The 21,044-nt window shown below is 37.6% G+C and overlaps 1 protein-coding gene across 1 annotated transcript; it reads left to right on the plus strand.

Moving 5' to 3' along the window:
* The first annotated feature begins 1,291 nt into the window (after window positions 1-1,291).
* LOC103706565 (calcium/calmodulin-regulated receptor-like kinase 2) lies at window positions 1,292-21,044 on the plus strand. The gene is made up of 8 exons (XM_008790707.4): window positions 1,292-1,456; window positions 5,557-5,942; window positions 12,296-12,449; window positions 15,305-15,431; window positions 16,355-16,440; window positions 16,524-16,595; window positions 19,002-19,205; window positions 20,152-21,044. The coding sequence occupies exons 2-8, from the start codon at window positions 5,623-5,625 to the stop codon at window positions 20,467-20,469; spliced, it is 1,281 nt and encodes a 426-aa protein (XP_008788929.1). The 5' UTR covers window positions 1,292-1,456; window positions 5,557-5,622; the 3' UTR covers window positions 20,470-21,044.

Raw genomic sequence — 21,044 nt, forward strand, 5'->3', positions numbered from 1 at the left:
GGACACAAAAAATTAGAGAAAAATATCAGAAAAATTCTGGAGAAAAATTCTTCCTCTTAACCACTTCTAATTTTTATTTTTACAATTAAATTTAGTTTATTTTATTCTTTTTATTTCGTTCTTCGCCGGATCTGCAAGTCCGATCGGATTCGCTTTGGCCTCTTCCGAGACGTACCGAAGAAGAAGTTTAGGGTCGCCATATCTCTGAGGATAGATTACCGGGAGACCCGTATGTGGGGGCAAACACTTCTTTGAGATAGCATTTACGTGCTTCGACCTGCTTTCAATCAGGCTATTTTCTCTAACTCTTATTTTAAATTTAATATTAGTAGATCTGTAGTATTTACAATTTTATGATTTAAATATATTAAATGAATAGATTTATTTTGTGCTAGAATAGATTTCTTTTGTGTTAAAATAGAATTATTTTGATGCCGAATAATATATATATATAGATTACTCCCTTTAAGATTTTCCATTAATTGTAATTTTTAGATTTATTTGTTTATTTAAATAATATATTTTGCTAATAGAAGGCAACCCAGTCAGCGGCCTTGTTTGCCTTCTGGAGCACGTGCACTACCTGGAAGGCATTATAGTCTGTCGGTATCCGTTGAATATTGCAAAGCAAAAGACTTCCGTCCTCGCTCCATCCCTCCTTTCGTATCCAGTCAATCGCTGTGGCCAAATCTCCCTCTAGGATGATGCGCTCAGCTCCCAGCCTCTGTCTCGCATAAGAGATATTCTTCCATGCTGCCTTGAGCTTCGCCCCAATAGTAGAAAGCCCATCGGTCCGCCGTCTGCCCGCAACAATCAACTGTGAGTCATGACTTCTGCCATAAGCTTCTGGACCACTGCCATTGAAATTCACCTTTAGATTGGTGGGGGCAAGGATAGGGAGAAACATGAGCGCTAAAGCATGGAATAGCATGTAATTCCATATGAACGCTAATGATATACCTGTCTAGTTACATGCTCGCAACGAAAACGCCCCCTCATTTAAAACTCTTTATTATTATTATTTTTTTGCTCTTAACCCAAGATTATTAACATTCTTTTAAGGTTTAAACCGCCCGGCGCCATGGACTTCGTAACAATCGACACGCCCAGGCGGCAGTAGGTATATTGTTGCTAAAACTGAACTCCTCAATAAAACCACAGAAAGCGAGCATCCTTCCAAAACCCCAGCCCAAGAGAGAGCTAGAAACCAAACGGGACAGGAACATGTCGCGGGTACATCGTACCGCTCGGATCCGATGGAAGAATTCTGACTTCTGAGTGGATGTCTAAACCCCCTCTTGACTCCTTCCTCCCTCTTATCTTGAGTCCTCTCTCTTTGGTTGTAACGGCGAGGAGGAGGAGGAAGAGGAGGAGAATAGTTTTAATGGGGATATAGAGGCTTTGTACTAGTTTGGAGGAACCACAACGGGGAGCTGGCGTTTTCCTGGGTCAAAAGGTATTGTTTTTGGCGAATTATGTGGAGATTTTGTTTTTGTTTTCTTGCTTGGATAAGATTGTTTTTTTATCTATTTGATGACTGATGTTTTTGTTATTTTGGATTGGAAGGTGAATCAGGATCGTTGTTTTTGGGGGTGGGAGGGGTGGAGGGTTTGAGGTGGGTTTCATAGGAGTATTTGGTTACTGATTGGATTGGGATTGATGGGGTATCGCCTTTGGTATTGATCAGAGAACGATTTAAGAAGTCTAATGATCATAAGTCATTAGATTTATGCTGGGGGAATTTTAAACAGATTTACGCGCTGTAAAATGTCTTTTTAATGATGAAATTTGCCTTTTTTTTTCCATGAGTGATTTTTGAATTGATTTGGTGGTGCTGTAAATCTCTAGAATAGTCTGTTCTTGGATGGTTACTTGTTATGTATATGCGACTCAATTCAACTGTTTCTTCTATTCTTTCTTATCATTGCCGAAAAAGGTTTTTTTTTTTTTTTTTTTAATTCCATTGGTTGTTAGAGACATGTGAGAAGGAGGATTTTTGTTGCAAAAGGGCTGGTATAGGCCTTGTTGAGGAGGCTTGTCTTCCATGGAACTGTGGAATGTGAATTTTAGCCACCTATGTTAGAACTCTTAATACAATTTTGAAGCATTTTCTTCTGAGTAGGTTTGATAAAATTTTGCAATGTACTTAAAGCTAAATTACCATTTTTTTTATCTTATGGGTGGAACGTATGGAAAGCAAACATTACAGAGTTGTTAGAATGTGTATAGTGACTGTATACAGATGGAAATGACAACCGGAGGCAGTTAAAAGTTTGTTGCTATAACTACTGTAATTGACAAGTTTCAAGGGGTGTACGGAAAATGGTATGGGAGATTAAAGGTTTGAGTAGAGACATTTATTTCAAGAAACTGTCGATGTCGATTAAACATTGAGAAGATATGAAATGTATGTATATGGAAAAGTTCAACTGTTCAAGTGCTTATATAAAGTTGTTGTTGGGTACTTGAAGGTAGATGATGGTAACAACTGTAGTATCTGTTTGCTTCTTTTACTTGTTTGTTGGGCCCAAGTTAATTTTAGCTTTATCACTGGGCTCCATTTGGGCCTATATATTTGGCTCAATTTTTGTGACTATGCACTTGAGAAGTGCCTGATTGTCATGGAGGCATTTAGATCAACAATGTCATGCTGGCTACCTACTTAAATAAGCAAATATATATGTACATAGCTGGGTAGAATGTATTGTACATCCACAATCTATTTTACCTTTCTTTCTTTTTGTCATCCCTCTTCTCCATTTATACAAGACAGCCTACTGGAGTACTGAAAGACTTTGGTTAAGGAGGCTTATGGAAAAGTTGCTGAAATTATCAGTTCAAATGTGAACTTTACTATAGACAGGGTAACCAGGTTAAATTTCTGAAGGAATGAGGAATTGGATGATTTTTGTTTCACCTGGGGATTAGGTATTTAGGGTTTTGCTGAGATTTCAAGGGCTAAAATTAGAGTAATAAAGGATTCTCCAATTTGCTGGAATTCATTTTCTGATGATATTAATTTTTTTTTCAAATTATCAATTTTCAAATGAAATTTATTCATTTTCTAAGCATAAATTATTATTTCTCCTCTTTTAACCTGTATTGGTCAAAATTACCAGAGGTGCAACATGTACAGACATTTTTTGGCTATGCAACTGAGAGTTGAAACTTTGTTTGAAATATCCAGATGCAGACAAAGGGACAGTATAAGCTTGATCATTCAGTTAATGATGAATTATGAAATGCAAGATGTGTACCAGAACTTATGTAGTACCTCTTGTATTCTCAAAGTTGAATTTTGACGAAAGTCATACACATCTTTATTTGGACTAGCATAATGTTTTTACCTCTAAAAGGCATACTGGTGTTATTGGTCCATCTCTTGCTCATTGTGTGCTCCTACTAGACTTCATGGGCTCTAATTGTCAGGGATTGGTGCCAACAACCATATGTAGAATGTAAAGGCAGGTTACAAGAGATAGAATGTATAACCATGGTATGATTGTGGATAACTGCATGTTCAAGTGGACAGGCTAATGACAGACCCATGCATAAGCTGTACTACATGGACCTGGATACAAGTGTTAGGTGTTGTTATGTGTCTACGTGGTGGATCCTTCTATTCTTCAAGGACTCGTTTGGTTTGTGAGAAGAATTTTTTCTCACTGAAACATTTTTTTCCTAGGAAGTTGATGCCTGGATATATAATACCTAAAAAAGTTGTTTTTGTATGTTTGTTTTACTATGGGAAAGTGGCACATTTCAGAGTGGCATATGTTTAGTTGAGCATCTACTTTTCTCGGAAAATTGTATAAAATATCTGCTATGCCCTTAATTAAGGGAAAAATCTTACCCCATTCTATCTATAAGCTTAAAGGCACTTTTGGAAAAAAAATTATCACAATTCTTAACCAATGGGAAATTTACTTTTTCATGTCCCACATAGTTTTTTCTTTCCCATAAAATATGGGAAGCTTATTCCCATGGAAAAGTTATCTTTTCATCTCTCTCCTTTGAAAACTCCAACCAAATATGAGGCATTTCTCTATTTTCCTATTGACCACACTTTCCCTCTCCTCTTCCCATGAACCAAACAAGTCCCAACAGTTTCGTCTTGTGGACCCATACCTAAATGTCATACCAATACCCATTTCTAAGTGTACTGTGTGGGTACTTTAGGTAAATTGAAGGGTCCAGGTAATAATTCTTATGACTATTCGTTTCAAGAGCAGTTGAATTTGATAAATTGTGCATTTGATTTTTTTTGTTTACGTGTACATTTTTGCTTCTAGCCATGAGAAACTTCTGTCAGATATATCTAATCTCATACTTTCACCTACTTTTAATTTAAGGTAATGTCACTTTCCTTTGCTTCTAATACCATTTATGCTATCATGGCATCATTAGTATCAGCTTCATCTTTACTAGATTAGTACTCTTTTTTACTTTTTTCCCCTTCTTGAATGAACCTTCTAGATACATGTGATTCAGGTAATACTTTTACAAAATTTAATTTTCTGCAGACGCTTCCACTGCACCTACATCCTTTCCAATAAACCAGATTTCCCCTGCTTATGCTCTACATTATCCAGTGCAGTGGCTTTTTGTAAACTTGGATCTCCAATGTCAATAATGTAGGATTTGCTGGTTTGAGCAATGTCATGCTTCTGTTTCAGGTTTCACTTATATTAAAATTAAACTTGCAATCTTCACTAACATACGAGATATTCAGTACAAAAATATATACATACACACGTAATACATACATATGTATGCACTACGTACATAATTTACAGTTGCAGTTGGATTGTCCATTTGTGACTCATGCATGGTTTGTGGAAGTTGGCAATTTAATTCAGTTTTAGGATGTTGTTTAGTCTCTTGTCAGTGGAAACTGTCTTCTGTCATACATAACCTAGATCACTGTTAAGCAGAATGTTTTTGAACATGTGACTTACTAACTAGTCAATATAATAAAACATACAGGCTATTATCCATTTGAAAACACATGAACCTACATACATACACACATACAGTTGCAGTCAGATTGTTCATATGTTAGTGCCTGCATGGTCTGTGGAAGTTGGCAATTTATTTCAGTTTTAGGATCAGTCTTATCAGTGGAAACTGTCTTCCATCATACATAACCTAGATCACTGTTTAAGCAGAATGTTTATGAACATGTGACTCACTAAGTAATCAAAATAATAAAATTTAACTGGTTATTTTCTATTTGAAAGCACTTGAACATACGTCATACATACATACATACGTACGTACATATACAATATGACAGTTGCAGTTGGATTGTTCATTTGGGAGTGACTCCTGCATGGAATGTGGAAGTTGGCATTTTATTTCAGTTTTGGGATGTTGTTTAGTCTCTTAGCAGTAGAAACTGTCTTCTGTCATACATAACCTAGATCATTGTTAATCAGAAAGTTTTTGAACATGTGACTTACTATATTCAATATAATAAAGCATAACTGGCTATTGTCTATTTGAAAGCACATGAACATATGATCATGACTGATATCAATATGTATGTTTTGACAGAAAACTCAACATCCTGTTAGCCCTTCAAAATGTTCTTGCCCTTTAACCATCAAAAGGGATCAAAGAATGGTAGACCAAACTAATATTATTATTATTGGGGTCTCTGTTGGTGTGACCTTTGGGATCTTGGTTGCATTTTGTGCATATATCGCTATCAGGTTTTATAGAAAGCATTCTCATGTCCAGCAGCAACCAAATGAGCTTAGTGCAGCATCTCTTCCCATACGTGCAAATGGCGTTGGTACAAGCATTGATTTTAGTGCATCACTGTCAGTTTCTGATGGCTTGCATCAGATGGAGACAAGGAACACTTACTGGGGTCAGCGAGGGCACCAAAACAAAGATCTATTTGCTTCTATGTCAGGAATTCCAAGATACTCATACAAGTATATCTTTTACTGGATACTTCTCTTTTGTTGAATCACTATTCAAATATGTGCCAGCAATAGCAAGTTATGGACATATGCCTTTTGACTATGAGTTATTAGATGCTCAAATATACTTTTTTTTATTAGATGCATGCCTAAGTGTGGTGGAATGAGCATTACAAATATGAGTTCTTGAATTTTGTGCATGTACCACATGGAATGGGACTTTTCTTGAATTGCATGCTGATTCTGTTTTTTTTTTTTTTGGAAAAATAAACTTTTTTCTATTTACCAATTAAAGGAAGAGAAAGATGTTCAAAGTTATATAGATAATATCTTTGCCATAAATACATGCAAAATATTTAAGTAGATCAAAGGCAATCTTAAGAAATTAATAGAGGAATTTAAGAGAGAGAAGATGATGCAAAAGCTCTTAGATCTCCTTAAAAGATGTGGGTTATTCTGACTTTGTTTTTTATACTTATTTTGAGCATGAATGTTGTATAGAAGTCCTTAATTATTGAGGGTGGGTTGGACAAGATGATTATTGAGTTTTGAAGTGCCTAAAGTTCCCCTAGGAGGCTTGTGGGAATCTAAATTTTATAACAAAAATATAATTTGCATTCAAATTTTTCTTTGTTTAATTTATGTTTTAGTCAAGGGTCTTCTACCTTCCTTATCTTGTTTCCATAGGATCATTCAAGTGTTTTGTCTATTTGTTCGAATTAAAACTTCCCCATATGATAATATAGGAGACACCAACACTAGCAACAATGATAATGAGGATGGTTGTGGTGATTGTAGATGAAGCCAGAAGGGGCATCGACGAAGGATGTGTAGAGAGAGAGAGAGAGAGAGAGAGAGAGAGGAGGAGGAGGAGGAGTGTGGTGATTGTGCCATACATATTTTGTCTATCCTCACATGGCTAGGGTGTCTATGTAAGGTAGAACAAAGGATGGTGAAGGAGCCGATGGCCTACACAGTGGCCTCCAAGGCAACAGAGTGGGGGGACCAATAGCAAACTGGCGATAGGACAAGACGGTTACGGGCAAAGGTGAGGAAAGTGGTGGAATTAGGGCATGTGTGAGAGAGTTGAAGGCTGAACAGATAGGATTTGTGAAAAAAGTTTTAGGTAGGAGAGCATGGATTGATAATTATGTATATAATATCAAATGATATAAATCATATTTTCTCCAAAAGCTTGGGCTGGATAAGGCCATGCCTATCTGCATTTTTTAGTCAGAACGAGATTGACCTGAACAGGGGTGGTGGAACCGTCATGAACCAGGTAGTTTCGGCCGTTCCAAGCCGTACTGGTGGCTCACTAGTACGGTTCCGGCAACAAAAACAAGACTCGTTGCTGGAGCCGGAGAAAGAGAAGGAAAGAGAGACCGAGCGGGGGAGGGAGGGAGGGAGGGAGAGAGAGGCCAGGATGCCGACGGAGGGCCGGCGGAGGCCGCGTTAGGCGAGGTCGTGGCCGGTTCTCCTGTTTCGAACGAAACACGGGTCCGACTACGGCTTAAAAATTTTTGCGATTTTTAAATGAAGCTGGAAAATTGCTTGCCGACTTTCTTAAAAATCGCAAAGTTTCTTGCTGACTTCACTTAAAATCGCAAAACTTGTATGCCACGGTCGGCCCCCTATTTCATTCAAAATAGAGGAACCGGCTATGATCTCGCCTGCCGCAGCCTCCGCCGCCCCCTTGCGGCCTTCGTTGGCCCTCTGCCAGTGTCTGCCACCCTCCACCAACCTTCCTCCCTCTCTCCCTCTTCTCTCTTTCTCTCTTTTCCTCCCTGCGACGGTATCGTGCCCTCTCCTCTGTCAGTACGAGCTTGACACGGTCCGTACCAACTCGTGCTGCGAAGCCCCATTGTTTCCAACCACCTGGAAGGAATAGGCAAAAGCAGGCAAAGGGAAGGCAGAGAATGGCTTGAGTTTCCAACAGTCATCCTTCTACCGGGAAACTAGTACGGTGCCCAGTACCGGTTCCTCCGACCTTGAGCCTGAAAATTATTTGGGTCTTAACATTGACAGGGTCTGACCTATTGAGCAAAAATCCAAGTCAAGCAAGCCGAACTAAGAATGCTCAATTCTAAATTCATGGTATGCTGTACCCTACAGTACCGAACGGTACCGGGCATACTGTACCATACCAGTTCGGTACCAATACCGGCATGGGTGGCATACCGACTCTCGGTATGCCAAAAAAATAGGATCCGGTATCGGTACAATGTACCTTTGTTCTAATAGCCAGTATGATGCACCCGTGTAAGCACAAATTTAGTATCATTTGATTTTGTGCTCTCCATTGCAATGATTCAACATGTTGACAACTAAAATCCTATGCTTATTTGATGGTGTTGTTTCCTGTGTACTTTTTAGTGCTCTTTTCTAATAGTCAGTATGATGCATGGATCTAAGCACGGATTTCTTATCATTTAATTTTGTGCTCTCCATTGCAATGATTCAACATGTTGACAACCAAAATTTTATGCTTATTCGATGGTGCTGTTTCTGTGGTAGTTACATTTTAGTGCTTTTCTCTAATAGTCAGTAACTCAGCATAATGCATGGATCTAAGTACAACTTTATTATCATTTAACTTTGTGCTCTCCATTGTGATGATTCGACAAGTTGACAACTAGAATCCTATGCTTAGTCAATGGTGCTGTTTCTGTAGTAGTTACTTTTTAGTGCTCTTTTCTTCGTTATCTCTATAGTAAGCCTCTCAAAGGTATGAAGCCAATACTGAAATTTTTAAAACCTAACCCTTGGGTTGTTTTCTTTACCTTTTCAATTATCTTGGCTTTTGTGGTTCAACTTTAGTCGTAACACAATTCTATTGGAATTCTCTAGCCGATGTGTGTGTTTTGCTTTTCTATATAACTATGCCTTCTCATAAAGTTTTCTGCCAAGATTCCTACTTTCCTAGTTCAATTTGGACTTAATTACCAATCTGTTAGGAAACTACAAAGTGGCCTTAAATTGCAGTTTTCACTTCAGTACCCTATCTTATCCTGCATTTGCCAATAGGACACCATCACCCCATCATCTGTTGTTGCTTTGAAGTCTAAATCCTCTTTTCTTCTAGTTATCCTGTACCAGGTTTGTAACAGAGTCAAGTTCTGTTTTGTGCATCAATATAGAGTTATACTTAAAAGGATTATAGCTCTGACTTAAATGAAGTAAAGGGTTGGCGAGGGAATTAGGAGAAAAGAATGTGTATTAGGCTAAAAATGGATTCTGAGGGAAAACACTTGTTGGAGGCAAAAGGGGGACAACTATGTAGTTGAAGAGAAGAGATAGATGTAAATGTTACTTCCAAAATAAGAAAACTTCAGGACTAATGCCAATAATATATTTTCTATTAAATTTATGGTTCTAGACTGACGAAGACTTAAGATTTCTACGACAAATGGTGCAATCATTATTAATCAACTTGAATGGGGATGGCTTTAAGTAAAAAGATAAAGGATGGTTCTATTGCTGAGAGAAACAATTTAGTATGTATTAAATCAAGAAACTGGTTAATTAAGTTTTGGCTCTAGTAGATGGTCTACTTACGACTGAGTTTGTAACACTTAATGTGGGCTATTAATTATAAGGATACTGGACTCCCTTGAAAAGGGTGATTTAGGGCCTAATGTGGAAAGGTAGTTGTTAAGTCTCTTTCACTTTATAGTAGTAAAAGCCTCGATTATGTTTTATCTACTTCACTACAAGATTGTTATTAACAAGTAAAGTGCTGCTATGGTATCATAATTCTTATTAAATTTGGTAGGGAAGGATGGGTTAAGCCTAGCCAGAGGTTTATATTTATTGGAATGGCTTAAGCTACAAGCGGATAAAGGTAGTTATATTGTGCTTCTGGTAATTTGGGGTTAGCACTGTACCCCTACCCTAGCATTGTACCCCTACCCTACTGGACCATGTTGATAATTGAGATGCACCAGCACATGAAGGTGCACACATCTATGGATAGAAAGGTATAATGATCCGGTACCGGTAGACGTATCGATCGCCTCCAGACCAGTTCGATACCGATCGAACCGGCAGCCGCGGACGTGCGGCGCGCTGTGGACAATGCCACAAGCATGAAAAATGCCATAGAGCGCCCAAAGGCATACTGGTGCGAACCGGTTCGATTCGCACCGGTACGCCCTCTGTACCGCTCGGTTTCGGCCCTCGAAACCGTTTTGCACTGATGTACCGAACCGGTCAGGGATTGGACCGGTCTGGTACGGGCTGAACTGGCCTGCCCGGCTGGTACGGGCCGGTTCAACATACCATGATTGATAGATTCATATTTTGATGCATTAAGATATGTTATATTATTACGGTTTCGTATAGGCCAACGTAGGTTTCCGATTTCTATTAATTTCTAGAATTCCGCAACAACAAATCTTCTTAGATATTTATGTTGCATGTTGTTTAACATGTGAATTTTTGAAGTTTCAAGTATTTTGTCATGCAAACTATTATTACACAACTACATTTCCACGTTAACAACATGAGTAAGATGAAAACTAGTTAAAGTCTCTGTGCATCAAGGTCCGCCGTACTGGTACCGGTCGACGTACCAGTGGCATCCCGGATCGGTCCGTACCGGTGGCGAACCGGTCCGAACCGGTGGCGTACCGGTCCGAACCAGTCCCGTACCGGTTCTTCAACAATAAATTACCGGTACCCGGATTTCACGCTGATCCGGTACCGGTCCCAGGCCGGACCAGTACGGCAGACCATGCTGTGCATATTGTTGAAACTAGGGAAGTTCATCTATCGATGGTATTTGTGGAAACTTATAATCATAATACCTTTATTTTGGACCTTCAGTTGAATGTAAAAAGATGATTTTTTTATAAAAAAAACTACTCCCTATACCCTAAAACAAAAGCAAAAAAACTATATATGTGGATGGACCAGATTGTCATCCATGGTAATAAGGTTATTCAGGATTCGTTGGACAAAGTGAAAGACAAAAAAGCATGGACAAGCTGGTTTTGCTTCATATCGATCTGTATGGATTCAAATTGCTTCTATATGCATAGATCCAACATGGATGGTGGCATGGTGCAGAGTTATACAACCTAGGTATCGTGCTGAAAAATTGCCATCATGATATTTAACATAGATAAAGTACAAAAGAGAGGGCCAATTTATCCATCACAAGGACTAAAATATCATGCTTGTTTCGGTTAAAAGCCACCATCAAACATTTGCCATGTCATATCATGTCCACAATTAGCATATGATGGTTTCGAAAGGCAACACAATTTTATAAAAAAATGTTTTCTTTTGAATGTAAAATAAAAAACCACATTTAATTTTCCTTAGGCATAGACCAATTTTAACTTATTTATACTGGAATGTATCCATGTTTTATAAAGATTAAGATGTTTTTAACTATTTCGTAGAAATCTAGGACCATAAATCGTCCAAGATACTGTGATGATTTTTGTTTAACTTGTTTATCGCATAGTTTCAAGTGATTTAATGAGTACACCTCACATTACAGAACTATGTGCACACTTAGTAAGAGAAATAAACTCAAATTTCCTACAGGAACTACATTGGGATTTGTATGAAACACACATGTTAACAACATAAGAGGTGTTATATACAGACTGTTGGTAGTATAAGCAGTTCATATACTGATAATACCTTGGGAAGCTCCTGATGTAGGCTGCCTACTTGCCTTAGCTTCTAACTTTTGGTCTGGTGTGCAACAACAATCTTTTGCTGTTAGTGAATCCAATCCAAAGATTCAGTTTCAAATCTAGAAGGAGAAAAAGGGTCGATTGGGAAGAATTCAAAATGGTCTTGAATAGAAATAAGGCTATTCAAGATGGTAAGGCATGGTCTAAAAGAGGTCAGCCTGCAAGCTCGTATAACAACGCACCAGTCTGCATTGTTTTATATTCCTTCAATCTGCAGCTGTTCAAGCTGACATGGATGTATGCTCCATTGCGCCATCAATAATTTCCAAAGTGATATATTATGTGGCACAGTATGATTGGGCACTTAAGTTATATACAATATGTGTGCCTTTCAGACACAAACAACTGCTGTTAGAATGAGAATAATGCAGATTCTGTATTTCCAATCTTGAATCGTGATGAGCTATTAAGACAATGGAATCTTAATCCTTTTCTAGTCAAAACATTTTAATCAACTTAACTTTCTTTGTGAAATGAGATACATAATTATTAGAATAATTTAAATTTTATCATTGTCATGCCTTGTGAAAGTACAAATCTGCATTCATTTTTCAACATTATAAAATGCCTAGAATAGCAAATATTCTCAGTGAATCTGTGGTATATATAGTGGTTGAATCTATGGATAATAATGTAACATGTTCTGTCATCTAGGGACATTCAGAAAGCCACACAGAACTTTACAACTATTTTAGGACAGGGATCTTTTGGTCCAGTCTATAAAGCTGTAATGCCTACAAGCGAAGTGGTAGCTGTAAAGGTTCTTGCAGTTAATTCAAGGCAAGGAGAGAGAGAATTCCAGACAGAGGTGCACTACTCTACTCTGGAACTGCATTTTATTAGAATACCTACTATTTTGCTTGAAAAGCCGCTTTTGGATCTTAGTGAGCATGTTTAAGGGATCCATAAAGTAAATTGTCCAGAAGCTTAATTTTAATTTAAAAAAGATTGCTCATAACCAATTAGAAAATTAATAGCTATCTGTTCTTATCTGTCCGGGATATTCTATCTTTGAGGAAAAGGCATGCCTGTTAACTTTCAAGCCTTATCATTGGCTAACATCAAATATTAAAGCTTCATTCTTTTTGTACATTCTTCACATAGCAAATGACATTGTTGACTTTGAAATATGAAGCATTTCATTGCTAGCTTATCTTCAGTGTTAAGTTCACATTGTGAGGAATTTTTCCTCCTATAAAGGATAGTCATAGTGATGCTCCCTTTTCACGTAAGCCTCAATGCCCTTGTGAGTTCTTAACTCTTTTACATATCAATGTTATTTATATAATCTCCTAGGTTAACATGGACAAAATTTCTGAAAAAATGGGCATGTTGTTACTTGACATCTTCAAATTGTTTTGTGCTAAAAAGAACTCTATTGTACAAATATTAAACTGAGTTCTAATGAAGTCATATGTTAGATATCTTAAAAGTTTCCTAGTTTGAAGGTGTTGATACTAGTAACTGGACTGCTAAGTTCTCGCACTGGAACAAAATATAGTTGAAAGTAAACATTTTAGTCCAACAAAAAAAGCAAATATTGCCATATACTTGACATTGGCATGAAATTTATGATGGGTATTAATGTTCTAAGACTTCATGGTCAATCCTTCCAGCCCGCTACTTGGTTAATAGGATTCATCAGCTATACTTCATGGGAAGCTTATGGTACACTCATGCTACCTAAGTTTCCACCTCTTCCTCTTTCACAAAAATGTATTGGATGTGTATGCTTCGCACAACAATAAGATCGAGGAAGAGGTTGGATAAACCATTTAGTTTGGTACTGTGATACCTGTTTAAAATGTATTCTAAGATGCTAAAAAATACAGGAGAATTAGTCTATATTGTAAGACAAACTTGTGGCAAAAGAATAAAAAAAAGCATGTCATAGCACCCGAGGCTCCCGCCACCACAGGATCTCGGGCAATAGAATATGCACAAATTTATGGCATGAACTCTAAAAGTTTCTCTTTAGCGTCCAAACTTGATGGGTTATAATATAATTCTTATCATGGTATGCTTAACCGATCCGTACCGACCGGTTCAGCCCGTACCGGACCAGTCCGGTTCAAGCGTGGAAAATGGTTCTGGCCCGGAACCGGCAGGTACTTAGGGCATACCGACCCGAAACCGGCCGGTACCGGTCAGTTTGCACCCCTTTTTTTTTTTCCACAACGCGCATGTTGTGGCTGATTTGACCACAGCACTCTACGTTGTGGCTTTTTGGCCACGCAGAACGGCTATAGCATTCCGCGTTGTGGCCTGATATGACCACAGTGCTCCGCGCTGTGGCTTTTTGGCCATGCGAAGACCACAGCACTCTGCGCTATGGTCTGATCTGTGGCCAGGCGAACCAAGGTACCGGTTCGATTCGGTCCAAACTGGTCCGGTAGCCGACTGGTACACCAACCAGTACCCGGTTCGGCGAACCTTTATATTATATTATTGTTGCAGCCAACAAAATCTGTTAGATGAAAAAAATGTCTTTCTCCATATCCGTGAAAGCACGGACCAGGAGTGTATTGCTTGGTCCACGGTGCACATGTTGCACCTACCTGCTGAAGTGTATTGCTTCACTCTGTAGCACAATGCATGACCCTACAATGTGATCATGTACATTGATCTCCCTTGAGATAATTTGCAGTCTCAAGAGGAAAAGATGCAAATATAGGTCACGATACTTCTAGTTTTCTCTAAAGAAGTGAAGGTTTGCACACTTCAAAGTAAGGGTCAAGAATTACAGTAGAAGTAAAAAAAAATTAGGTTAGCTCGAGCACAAAACATGCTACTTCATAACAAGTGTAATTTTAATAAAAAAATTTAAGAAAAAGTTATTTATAGTCTTAGTCCCAAAATAAATCAACATAACCAAAAGCCACAGATGGTAAAACCTAGCCTTATAGGCACCCAGAGGAGAAACTAAAGGGTTATCTCACCCATATATCTAGACCCTTCATAGTGTTAGGAATCTCTTTTGTTCAAGTTTGGCAATGCATTTTGATAATTCAGTCACACAAAATCCTTAGAAGTTATTGATGGCTTTGGCTTATTTATGTCTGTTCTCTGGAAGTAGTTTGATGTTATATAATCTTTATTTCACAAATGCAGTAATTACAAAAGGGATATGTTGCGCAAAACAGGAAAGTGTAGCTCATATTTATTTAATGGCAAAGTTAGCAAAGCAGTAATTTGTGAAATAAAATGACAGTTTAAAGAATACTTTATATAAAATTATTATGGATTAATTGTGATATGTTTTAAATTGAGAATAAATGACCTCAAAATCTCTTGAGAATATGAAAATAGTCATGAATGAATTAATCAGCACAAAGAGAGACATTGCACACTTTTAGTAGTAACTTTCTTGAATGTTTTATGATTTGTAATTTAAGTTTGACTTAGCCTGTTGAGTTTGGAGGTTTATTCAAAGCTTTCCCCCCTCCTTTTTTTATATCAATTCCCAACAAATATGGATATTACCTGAAATGTGGTAAGCAATTAAATAAACCATCTTCTTTATGGTGAAACCTGTTTATTATTTAATAATGTTTGAGTGTTTTATAACTTAGTCATATATCTTAGAATTTAATTCTAATTTATCCTGTCAAGTTCCAAGTTTTGATCATAACTTTCCTCTCTTTAATCCTTGTCCATGTGTAGGTTGTTTTACTTAGTAGGTTGCACCACAGGAATCTTGTGAATTTGGTTGGATATTGTGTAGATAAAAATCAGCGCATGCTTGTCTATGAATTCATGAGTAATGGGAGTTTGGCGAATCTCTTATATGGTAAGTGTATTATTGGGATCGATGAGGATACGGGAAATTCTTGTCTCGTTCACTTATCTTAAATTATCATGAGCTACTGTTTGTTGACCTGCATGCATTACTAGAGTAAATTGTTAAAATCAAGGTTTTTCTGCTACAATATCTAACATCTCTCATGGTCAACTGATCAAGCTGAACATTTGGGCTCATAATTGCTGTATATCAGTGGTTCTAAACTCTCATGATCTTATACTGTATGACAATTGGAGAATGGTGCATAAGCTTGTGAACCGTCAGTAAACAATATGGAGATATGCTACAATGCCTTGCTACATTTTAACCATGGGTGTTCAACCATGATATAGTTGTTAGTGAGAGGGAGGGAGGGAGGGAGAGAGAGAGAGGTGCCGTAAAAATTTAAAACCCTTGTTAGTTGTTACCCTACATTTGTGTTTGCAATGATTATGAAACCTAAAGCATACAAATACTAGCAAAATTTTAACATCTCAATATCAAGATGCAATTTCAATGAATCTTAAAACCTAAATTGAAAAGAAAACCAATGTTGCCTGTGACTTAGTAGAGACTGGATTAATGATTAAGTTTTGTTTTTAAATTTTAAATCAAAATATTGGCAGGTGATCTGATCAGCATAAAAGAGGTTGTCAACTAGTTGAGTTGGTAAAGTCTCTTGGTGTGGATATGAGACCTAGGCCTGATCCCATCCTCACCTGATTTTTGGTTGGGCTTCAAAAAAAGGAAGAAAAAAAACTACTGGACTTGAATAGTTTTTCATGGAATGGATTGACCATGTTTTTCTTTTCTGTAGAAGTTCATGAATTGTGATATTTTACTGTTTAAAGTTAATTAATCATGTACTATTTTCTTTTTCTTATTGTTGCGTAACTTTGAACTAGAAATAATGGTCTATCTTGTGTTCTTAGGTGATGGTCCACATATATTGAGCTGGGAAGAAAGACTACAAATTGCACTTGATGTTTCACATGGAATTGAGTATCTTCATGAAGGGGTATACTGGATATCTCTTATTTTCCTATTGCAAGCTGTAAAATTATGTGCTCCGATTAATCATGATAATTGTTCTTGAAATAGGCTGTCCCGCCTGTCATTCATCGAGATTTAAAGTCGGCTAATATACTCTTAGACAAGTCAATGAGAGCCAAGGTGAGACAATACGCAACAGTCATTGCATTGTGCATTTTCTTCTCTTTATGCTCAACTGCTTGATGTTCCATTTGTATGAGTGTACTGAACATTTTATCTTATTATTCTTGTATGGCATGTAATCAGCACTTTGCATCTCATACCATAACAATTCCTTAACAAGAAACCTCGTGACATCAAGACTGTTCTCCACTCACATGATCTCAAGGGATGCCCTTGCATAACCTTGATCATATTTGCTATGAATAAGAGTGGTGCCTTAGCAGTTATACAGCACTCTAGAATTAGCAAAAACTGATCAGGATGGATAACTATTTACTATCTGCTAAAATGTTATTTTTGATGATATGCGTACTAAGCATTCCCAAGATTAGAAAGTTATTTTATTTGATGACAGGCATTTCAATAAAAGAAAATTACAATTTTTGCTACTATATGCATTAATGTGTATTTAGCGGAGTTCTAGTTTTGCTAGCTACAACAATATGAAGTGGTTTTCTTTACCTTTCTGGTGAAAGTGATGAGGGGTAACTTTCTCCTATTTAAATGATCAGAGCATGTGCATTGCATCTGCTATAGGACTACATAATGCAGATTATGAGTAACTCCAAATTACCCCATCTCCGTATATTTGCATGTGTCAACACACCCTACCAGTCTACCTAAAGACTTGACTCCTTGACGTTTTCAGCAATGCTTCCTTCATTGCCTGCTTAATATATACCTCCATCTGTGTGATGTTGGAGCAAAGAGAAGAAACATTATAATCTTCTGATGGAAAGGCTTCAAGTCATGCAGCACTGCCATTTTTCTTAAGGCTTTATTCACCCCCACCAATCAAGTATGCAAGGAATGTGTGATAAGCCTCTAGGATACATTGAAGCCCAATGTTTGATTACGTCACCAGTGTCTACAGAATTATCTGGTTGATCCGATTATCAAGTTCAAGTTTTTATTTTTAGTTGTGTTATGCTTTTGTAGACTAGTTCATTACTTTTCGGGGATCGACACCTTCTTTTCTGAAGAGACATAGAGCATCTTTCCTATGGACACACATCCCAACGGACATTTCCCTTGACAAATATGTCAGGCGGACACAACCTTTCATAAAGATACATTAGAAAAAAGTTATAAATCTTCAAACTAGTGAAAATATGCAAAATGTGATTTCCTAGGCGACCAACCACCGCAATGTTTGTTTGTTTTTGTTTAAAGTAAAACTTTATTTTCTTTTATTTTGAAAATATGCAAAATGTGATTTAAGGTCAATGTTGATGTGAAAAAGTTAATTGGTGTTGATCACAAATATTTATGTACTTGATCTCAAGTTGGTTTCATGCAGGAATCTTTTGCATGATAGATGCTCCGGACCCATGCATTCACATCATTCTTTGGTCTCATAGGGTGCATGTGGATCAAGTTTAGCCGATGTGTTGTAAACTTGTTTTAATTTACAATTTGGGCTCCATCCTGACCCTACATTTGTTAATTTGGGGACGGAGGAGGTTCAGGTATAGCTCAATCGGGTTGAGTACTGAATTTTATTAGTCAAGAACGGCCTTTGTCTTTCGAATGATTTTACCCTGCATCTAGTTAGTCCCACTAGACTGGGGCTGAATTTTGTATATTTACTCTCAGTTCTAGGTTAAGTTCAAACAATGTCCAGCTTTGGTTGACCTACTCATAACCAGTGCTTATCCTGCATTCCTTCATGTCTTATATTCTCAATCAGTAGACTTTCTTTATTTACCGTTCATCAATCATCACCATGAACTTTGATGATGGAAAATACCTCTTGATCACTGTGCATCTACAAACTATTACAAAGACTATTATGTCCCTTCTCTTCTTTCTAAATTGCATATGTTGAACACCAAAGCTTCGAGCAATGTCTAGCTTTGGTTGACCTACTGATTACTAGGGCTTGTCCCACATTCTTTCTGGTCTTTTCTACTCAATCAGTACACTTTCTTTATGTGCCGTTCATCCCATGAACTTTGATGATGGAAAATACCTCTTGATCAGTGTGAATCGATGACTATGTTGAATTGCATATGTTAAGGACTACTGTGTCCCTTAACTTCTTTCTGAATTGCATATGTTGAGTACCAAAGCCTTCGACGAGTGGTGATATCAAGACTATACTTTTCTTTCCTCTTTTTCAAAGGAAAATAATAATCATTTTATGTTTCTTGGTTGAAATGCCGTAACACATCATTGTAGCATGTTTACATTCATCCACTACTCAAATTGTTTGTGGGTCTAGTTGCTCATATGCAGATAGTGCAATGTCATGATTTCATCCCACAAATCTTTGAGAATTCGGTTAAAGTTCTGATACAATATTGTACCTTTATTCTGCACCCATTTCATGTATCTAATCATTGGTGATATCAATCTATTCAGGTTGCTGATTTTGGGCTGTCCAAGGAGGAGGTTTATGATGGCAGAAAGTCAGGTCTCAAGGGCACATATGGCTATATGGATCCTGACTATATGTCAACATGCAAGTTCACAAAGAAGAGTGACATATATAGCTTTGGCATAATACTGTTTGAACTCATAACAGCCATAAATCCACAACAAGGTCTAATGGAGTACATCAATCTTGTAAGTTTGTCTTGGAGATTCCATTTCCATAACTATCACTACTTTACTTTTATTCTGGCTATATTTATCAATCATTATATTTCTTACCTGGGTATGCTGCTGAAGGACAAACATATCTCAACCTCCTCCAATTGACTTTGATTGGATGTCCATCATGATTGACTTCCATGAGGCCATGATATGAGTTGTCTATAACATATATGTAGATACTAATATTCAAGCATTGATTGTGTATAATTGCAGGCATATGTTTATCCAGAAAAACCTGCTTTAGTTAGATGCTTTAAACTCTAAAGTCTCTCAGAAAGCAACTGGATGCATAATATTGTTGGGATTAGTGGCTTCTCTTGACATGTAGGAAACAAAAACAGTCCGACTAGGACTCTGATGTCTCTCACGGGGAGAGTGAGATGAATCCCACTCTCTATTCCATAGGCCTCACATATATGAGGAAAGGTGAGGTAGTGCCACTCTTGGGATTCCTGTAATAATAGAAGAGTGCCAGTGAACATAGCCTGAATTTTGGGTGAGCCACAATAAATCTTGGTGGGTCATGCCAAGGTTATTTTCTATTATTTTATTCAGTTGTTCCTAGGATTGTATTGTAACAAATTTTGGCGTGTAGATTAGATGAGTGAAATGCAGACACTGATACTGTTCACATTTGGGTTATATGCTTGAAAGTTTGAGCCAAAAACCATAAACTTCACCAGATTGTGTGACGACACCTTGCTATCTGTGAAGCTCAAAAGCACAGATAAATTAGAACTCATAGAATGTCATTCTGGGGTAATTTCTTGATTTCATTGCTATTCTTTGGCGATGACAAGTAGTCATGCATATTCATATCATGATTCCATATTTATAATTAGCATTCAATGTAGTTCTATTAGTTTGTATATGAGTAGTATATTTTAATTTACTATTCAAGCTTTTTGCATTTCAGGCAGCAATTGATAGTGAGGGAAAACCTGATTGGGATGAGATACTTGATAGGAAGCTTGTGGGTGAAAGCAATCCTGTAGAGGTCAGGCTTCTTGCTGACATTGCTTACAGGTGCTTGCACAAGATCCCAAGGAAGCGCCCCTCGATGGCAGATGTAACTCAGGCTATTGCAAAAATAAGACAGCGGCGCCTGGTCAGGGAAGATACTGTGGCTGCTTCGGTGAGCGATATATCTGGAATTTTAAAGAGAATAGAGCTTCAGCAAGTGGAGCTGAGCTCCATGACTAGCATCAAAGAGCATCCATCCCCAATAGCATAATATGTTCTTCAGATTACTTTCTTCTTATAGAGTACAGGCCCTGATGATCAGCAAGGATGTACAGATCATCAATCTTCGGACCATTTTTGCCCGTCGGTGGGTTACCTATTTGGTTTTCCAATTACAGGCATCCTTGAAGTGGATCCTGCAAGGCTAATTGCTGAGGTGCACATGTATTTAATGGAGAACTCAGATGTACAGGCAATGTATCTTGTTTTAGACATGAAATTGCTACCTCCATTGTGTATGGTAATGCTTTATCCTGCGATGCTTGTGCTACAATCAAACTGTCACTCTGGACTGGCATGAGCATTGAGATTAACATGGCTCAGTGAATGATTATAGAAATTAAGCTTTTGGTTCTTTCCCTTCAGTGTGGACTTCATGATTGTAATTTGTGCACAAGATCATTGTCTAGGGGGATAGATGACTTCAAGGTAGCAACGTCCTAGCCTCCCATGCAATAGCCACAGGCGTCTCGAACCTGCAATTGTAAATTCTTGAGAACAAATCGAGAAAACTGAAATTTCAATGTTGAAGTTGTCCTCGTTTTTCATAATGGATGTTTTTTCTTT

The sequence above is a fragment of the Phoenix dactylifera genome, chromosome 1, assembly GCF_009389715.1.
Source record: "Phoenix dactylifera cultivar Barhee BC4 chromosome 1, palm_55x_up_171113_PBpolish2nd_filt_p, whole genome shotgun sequence".
Classification (NCBI taxonomy): domain Eukaryota; kingdom Viridiplantae; phylum Streptophyta; class Magnoliopsida; order Arecales; family Arecaceae; genus Phoenix; species Phoenix dactylifera.